The sequence below is a fragment of the Mus pahari genome, chromosome 14 (genome assembly GCF_900095145.1).
Source record: "Mus pahari chromosome 14, PAHARI_EIJ_v1.1, whole genome shotgun sequence".
NCBI classification, from domain to species: Eukaryota; Metazoa; Chordata; class Mammalia; order Rodentia; family Muridae; genus Mus; species Mus pahari.
The window spans coordinates 40,234,195-40,241,682 of record NC_034603.1 but is presented as its reverse complement, the minus strand read 5'-3'; the positions used below and the strand labels follow the sequence as shown (position 1 = coordinate 40,241,682).

General features: G+C 44.9%; 1 protein-coding gene across 1 annotated transcript in view; it reads right to left on the bottom strand.

Moving 5' to 3' along the window:
- Positions 1-381, bottom strand: part of Ggt6 (gamma-glutamyltransferase 6) — a 2,980-nt gene extending 2,599 nt beyond the window's left edge. The window contains exon 1 of the mRNA XM_021213977.1: positions 152-381. Coding sequence (XP_021069636.1) covers positions 152-294 — 143 coding nt within the window. The 5' untranslated portion in view covers positions 295-381. The remainder of the gene's footprint in view (positions 1-151) is intronic.
- Between the last annotated feature and the right edge of the window lie 7,107 nt (positions 382-7,488).

Below are 7,488 nucleotides of genomic sequence, written 5' to 3'. Positions count from 1 at the left end.
CCCCCCCCCCCCCCCCCCCAAACTCATCTAGAAAGTCCCTGGGGTTCAGCCAAGTGTGAGATTGCCTGACCCAGCTTAGGGGTTCCAGAGAGAGGACCTTGCCAGCCGTCCAGCCTGAGTTATGGGGGCCCCCAGGCCCTTGGTGACTCACCAGGGGGTATTTTGGAGTCTCCTAAGGGAGAGGACCAGTGGCTCTGCTATCTCTTCCTCTTCTTCCTCCTCCTCCTCCTCCTCCATGCCAGGCTCCCAGAGTTGTAGCTTTTGGTAGTGCACAGGCCCTGTGGTGGCATCCATGGCCCGTGCTGCCCTAGATCTTTGCTGAGAGCCCCGACAGTTGAGACTTCCAGATAGGCAAGCGAGCAGGTTGTGGCTGGTGCTGGGTGGCCTTGGGGAATGGAGGTGGTGAAACAGAGAACAGGTCTGGGCAGGGCGGGGCTGGGGAGGCTGCTATGAGCCCGCCTCATTAGGACTCGGGGCTCTCATAAAGGTTCCCCGAGCCGCTGCCATACAGGAGTCACAATTTATACAGGTCTAGGAGGAGCCTAACACTATAGCAATAGATATAGCAATGGGTGGAGCCTCTCTTTACCTTTGAGATCCCGAAGCTACTCAGGTCTCTAGGGACCATGGACATGAATTAGAACTATGGTTGCAAAGGGTATCCTGGGTGTGGCTTAGCACCACCAACCAGGTTATATTGTCAGGGGTGTGGCTTTCAGGGAGGGTCATGGTTCAATCTTGGGCTACCAGGAGATCTGAAGAACAGCTTGGGTGGCCACCCCGGATGTGTCATGTGGCTTTTGGCCAGAAAGTGGCATCAGAGACCTCTGTGGGGAAACAGTCAAGAAAACTGTTCAGCCTTCTCCTTGGAATTCACATCAAGGACCTGTTCCTGGGCAAAGCAGTGCTATTTGCAACAGTCCCACATTGGAAACTACGCTAACACCATTGTCAGGAGAAACCGTGCAAGCCATGATTCAGGCACTGGGGTATCTGCAGCAGAAAGAATGAACAAGAGACAATTATGTGTAATATTGTACATGAATCAGAGGGAACATGGGGAGTGAAAGAGGCCAGGCAGGAAACGGCACCCATTGTGTGTCTTAAGCAAGGCTCAGAACTAGGTTAGCGGTTAGAGTCAGAACGCAGCAGCTGGCGTGCAGACGAGACAGGGCATCTGGGGAGAAGCCAGAGAAGTCCTGTTTACCTTTGGCTCCTACCTTTCTTTTCTCTTTCCTTCTTTCCTTCTTTTCTTTCCTTCTTTTCTTTCCTTCTTTCCTTTCCTTTCCTTTCCTTTCCTTTCCTTTCCTTTCCTTTCCTTTCCTTTCCTTTCCTTTCCTTTCCTTTCCTGTCTCTCTCTCTCTCTCTCTCTCTCTCTCTCCCTCTCTTTCTTTCTTTTTTGAGCCGGGTCTCTCTATAGATCTATAGATAGTGCTTGCTGTCCTGGAACTCACTCTGTAGACCAGACTGGCCTTGAACTTACAGAAATCTGCCCGCCTCTGCCTCCTACTGATGGCATTAAAGACGTGGGCCACCACACCTAGCTGTCTTATCTTTTTTTTTTTTTTTTTAAGTACTACTACTGTTTATTAATAAAACTAAAAGATCTTTTTGAGTTTTTGTTTGTTTGAGACAGGGTCTCACTATGTATACTAAATCATTGGCCTTAAACTCAGAAATCTGTCTGCCTTTGTCTTCTGAGTCCTGGGATTAAAGGTGTGTGCCACTATGCCTGCCTTTAATTTTTTTATTACATTTCTTTCTTTTGTGTGTGTTCGTATGTGTGGTGTGTCGCACATGAGTGTCACAACATGCATGTGGAAATCAGAGGACAGCTTGTGGCCGTTGGTTTTCTCCTATCATCCGGATCCAGGGGACCAAGCGTGGTCAGGCTTGACAGTGAACACCTCTATCCACTGAGCCATCTCAGTGGCCCTTTGCTTGTTTGTTTTGAGACAGGGTTTTATGTAGCCCGGGCTGCCCGCAGACTCCTCACATAGCTGAGGGAGGAGTATGGCCTTGAACTTCTAATTCTCCTACCTTCACCACCTCAGTTCTGGGATTATAGGCAAGCATCACCATACCTGGCTCAATTAAAAGTTTAATATCAAAATGTGAATGATAAATGAAAAGTTAATATGAAAATGTCATATGAAGTCAGGTCCTTTAGAGAAGGGGCCCGGACTTTCCTATTAGACAGACATTTGTATTTGTTACAGTGATTTCTTTCTTCTTTTTTGTTTTTTTGAGACAGAGTTTCTCTATAGTAGCCCTGTCTATCCTAAAATTCACTCTATAGAACACGCCAGTCTTGAACACAGACCCACCTGCCTCTCTGCTTTCTTAGTGCTGGGCTCATAGGCATGTGCTGGCTCTGCGTGCTGACCCCGACAGCTTCTGACCTGTCACATTGTCACCTTGGAAGAGTGCCCACTGTGAACACGAATCAAGTGGCACATCTATGTATGTTTTTCTTCATGTACTTTGTGTTTTATGAAAACCTCATTTTCTACACTAACATCATCCGCCATATCTCATAGAAGTTGAGAATAGTATAGAATAGTTGGTCAGTAGGTGATGTGTTTATAGCTAAAAAGGACCCAAAAGCTCCAGTGTGCGACCGCACAGCAGGATAACTGTAGGTAACAACCGTGTACTATACTACTAATTACGTATGTGTGAATCATCTATTTTATTTTTAGACAGTCTCTCTATGGGCTCAGCCTGCTCTCTAGCTTGATATCCTCCTGCCGCATCTTCAGTGCTAGGATTACAGGTGTGCACGACTTCATTTCAAAACTAGAAGGATTTGAATGTTTTCATGGCAAAGAATGTTTGTGGAGAGAAAGATTTTTACCCTCATTTAAACATTGTATAATGCACATGTATATCCAAAACATTATATAATATCACATTTATATATATCTTATCAACAAAAGTAATTATTTTTGTTTTTTTGTTTTGTCTTGTTTTGTTTTTGTAGACAGGGTAACTCTGGCTGTCCTGGAACTTGCTCTGTAGACGAGGCTGGCCTCAAACTCAGAGATTTCCAGATGGCCTCTGCTTCCCAAGTGCTGGGACTAAAGGTAAAACACCATGCCTGGCAATAATAAAGAATTTTTTCCCCAATACAGGGTTTCTCTGTGTAACTTTGGCTGTCCTGTAACTTACTCTGTAGACCAGGCTGATATGTACACAGAGATCCAACTGCATCTGTTTCTAGAGTGCTGGGATTAAAGGCTTGCAACTCTACGCCTGACTAAGCATACGTTATTTTTTTTTTTTAAAAAAAAAAGTAGGTACAGGGGCCGGAGCGATGGCTTAGCAGTTAAGAGCACTTGGTGCTCTTGGTAATACGGGTGCAATATCCAGCACCTAAATGGTTACTCACCACTGTCCATAACTCATTTCCAGGGAATCTGGTGCCTTCTCCTGGCCTCAGTGGGCACAGGCATGCACTGCATATGGTACACATACATACATGCAGGCAAAATACTGATATACATTACAATTTTCTTTTAAAGTCGGGCGTGGTGGTGGCTCACGCCTTTAATCCCAGCACTCAGGAGGCAGAGGCAGGCGGATTTCTGAGTTCGAGGCCAGCCTGGTCTACAAAGTGAGTTCCAGGATAGCCAGAGCTATACAGAGAAACCCTGTCTCGAAAAAACAAAAGAGAGAGAGAGAGAGAGAGAGAGAGAGAGAGAGAGAGAGAGAGAGAGAGAGAGAATATGCTGGGCACAGTCCCACATACTTGCAATTGGAGCACTCAGAAGCTCCTGGCAAGCACCCTCTTCTCTCCTCTTCTCTTCTCTTCTCTTCTCTTCTCTTCTCTTCTCTTCTCTTCTCTTCTCTTCTCTTCTCTTTGAGCCTCTGAGGACACATGCATCCACCCTCTTGAACCCATATATATGCATGTACCCAAATACACAGATACACATCATTAAAAAGAAAAAGAAAAAAGAAAGCTGGGCGTGGTGGCCCATGCCTTTAATTCCAGCACCCAGGAGGCAGAAGCAGGTGGATTTCTGAGTTCAAGGCTGACCTGATCTACAGAGTAAATTCCAAGATGGCCAGGGCTACACAGAGAAACTCTCTCTCAAAAATAAAAACAACAGAAAACAAACAAACAAATGATCAATAGCAAGAAAGACAGAAAGAGAGAAAGAAAGAAGGAAGGAAGGAAGGGAAAAAGGAAAGAAGAAAAGGAAAGAAAGAAAGAAAGAAAGAAAGAAAGAAAGAAAGAAAGAAAGAAAAAGGAGGAAGGAGGGAAGGAAGGAAAGAGAGAAAGAGAGAGAGAGAGAAAGAGAAAGAAAGAAAGAAAGAAAGAAAGAAAGAAAGAAAGAAAGAAAGAAAGAAAGAAAGAAAAAGAAAGAAAGAAAGAAAAGGAAAGAAAGAGAGCAAGAAAGAGAATCAAGTTTGGGAAGTCACGCATAGGCATATAATTCCTGTACTGAGGTGGAGACAAAAGCATCAGGAGTTCAAGGTCAGCCTGTGCTGTCTAAAACATGGTCTCAAACAAAGCAAAATAAAACCAAGCAACAAGACAAAAGCAATCCCGGAGCTCTACCTCCTTGCATAGCACAAGGCCCAGCATTCCATCCTGAGCACTGGACAATAAAAACAAAACAGAAAACTCCTTTCCCTGTTTAGGACAAGCCTGCCATTCCAACACTCCGGAGACTGAATGAGGGAGGCTGTGGGTTCACCAACAGTCTAGGCTGCATAGTAAGATCTTGTCTCAAAACTCTCTAAATAGCCAACTGTGGTGGTGCACACCTTTGATCCCAGCACCGGGAGACAGAGGTAGGCGGGTCCCTGTGACTTCCAGGCCAGCCTGGCCTACAGAGTGAGTTTCAGGACAGCCATGGATAACACAGAGAAACCCTGTCGAGGGCAGTAGAGGGGAGGGGATTGGACTGGGGTAGGGGTGGGGTAGGCTTCCAAGTTGCCTTTGGGGCACCAGCCTTTTCTTTTCTTTTTAGCTTATTTATTTATTACTGTGCACACATGCACACGGAATGTATTTGTGGGAGGTGCACGTCACAGCATGTGGGGGAGTCAGAGGCAATTTTGATCAGATCTGTTCTTTCGTGTTTACTCAGGTTCTGGGGATCATACTTAGCTCTCCAGGTATACACCGAGCCTTCTTATCTAAGTATTTATTTATTTAAGATTTGTTTTTACTATTCTGTTTTATGTGTATGTGCATATGCCTCTCTGTGTGTTTTCACATCTAAGTACAGACAGGTGCTTGTGGAGGAATCAGATTGTCCTACACTTGGAGTTATCGGTGACTGAACTCAGGTCTTCTTTAAGAGGAGTATGGGTTTTTGTTTTTTAACCACGGAGCCATCTGTCAAGTCCTCTATTCTTTTGAGGAAGGATCTCACTGTGGTAGCATAGGCTGGCCTAGAACCTGTGATCCTCTTGCCTCAGCCTTCTAAGTGCTGAGTTCACAGCTGTGCACTGCCATGCCTGGCTTAAATCTTCTTACTTTTAGATCTGGAATATGGAAGTAAATGTTTGTTGGGTTTGGGCTGCTTCCTCTATGGTCTCCTCCCTGACAGCAACAAGACCTTTCTACAGGGGGTTATTATTTCTCTTTTATCCTGGTGAGGGGAGAAATATCTAGAAATTGGGAGGTGCAATCATATGAAAATCAGCCACAAGATGGCAGTGGCACACAGTGAGGCTTGGTTTGGGTGGAGCTTGGACCTACCTGTCAAGAGGAAGTGCCTTCCGAAGGCAACCTAGAGAAAGTACTTAGGGGCCGCCATCCAGAAAGGGAAAAGAGAGGGACCAGAAGGGGGATTTGCACGTCTGGGTGAAGAGGACAAAGAATTCAAGGGCAGCAGCGCCCTGGCCTCTCTAGAACTGTTGTGTGGTTAGAACAGTACATTTTGTGCTGTGTATATTTACCACAAGAAACGTGTGTGTGTGGGGGGGGGGAAGCATACACACACACACNAATAATAATAATAATTTAAAAACAAGCCAATAAATTTCCTGAATTTACTCAAACTCGAGATTACTCAGAGTTAAAAAAATTATTTCTTGCAACTCCTTGTTCTGTTTGAGTAGGTAGCAGGTAATGGAAAATGTGTGTGTAGGGGGTGGGGAGAGAGAAAGAGAGAGAGACAGAGAGACAGAGAGACAGAGACAGAGGGACAGAGAGAGACAGAGAGACAGAGACAGAGAAACAGAAATGGAATTTATGTATTTGTTCTTGGGTTCTTTTCACTCCCTACTTGGTGGTGTTTGTTTCCCCCCAAGCTGAAACTGGCTGGAGGGGGAAGGAACTACGAAGCCCAAGCCCCCAAGCCCCCAAGCCCCCAAGCCCCCAAGTCCCCAAGCCCCCAAGCCCCCAAGCCCCCAAGCCCCCAAGCCCCCAAGCCCCCAAGCCCTCAAGCCCCCGCATGAGCTGCACAGTGGCTTCTCCTGCTTTGTAAGTCCCATGGGTTTGGTATGCAGGAGCCTCTGGGTGTTGAGTGGCTGCTGTAAGGGCCTACTTTGCCTCCAGGTGGCGCTCTTGGGAAAACTTTATTAGGGCTTTATTCTTGTCCTTGAGTCTGGCTCTCATTTGTTTTATAGGATACAGTCACTTTTCCACTCCCTGACAGATTTTAGAGGCGCTAGTTTTCAATCACTTTATTATCAAAACAGTTCCTAGTTAACAAGTCTTTTACACATTGGAGGTTTTGTTTGTTTGTTTGTTTGTTTTCAGATAGTCTCACCACGTAGTCTTTGGAACTCATTCTGTAGACCAGGTTGATCCTCAAACTCACAGAGATCTGACTGCTTCTGCCCCTCCCCTAGTGCTGGTGTTAAAGGTGTGTGCCACGACCTGGGTTTTTTAAAATTAAATTTATTGAAGTTTACTTTGCATAATGTAAAATTCGGTGTTCATCTGTGTAACCATCAATCAATTCCACAGCCATTTTCAACGACCACAAAGTCACTCATACTCTTTTGCTTGCTTTTTATTAATATTTCTAACCTTCAGAAACTGCTGATCTAGCCAGGCATGGTGGCACACGCCTTTAATCCCAGCACTTGGGAGGCAGAGGCAGGCAGATTTCTGAGTTTGAGGCCAGCCTGGTCTACAGAGTGAGTTCCAGGACAGACAGGGCTACTCAGAGAAACTCTTGTCTCAAAAAAAAAGGAAACTGCTGATCTTATTTCTATCCCTATACATTTATAGGAATCATATTTTGAGGGCTTAAATATTATAAAAGTCATATATCATACAGTGTGTACTTGTGTATATCTGGTTTCTTCCAATTAGTATAATCTTTAAGAAATTGAGATACATTTTAAAAAGAGCTACAGTTAAGGAGATATAATAATAGACTGCTGACCTATCGTGAATGAGGCCCTAGCGTCAAACCTGGGTAGTGTTGAAGATAAATAAATAAAAGATCTAAATGAACAGAGAGACATACCATGTTCATGGACCTGGAAACTCAATATTGTCAGTAGAGAATCATC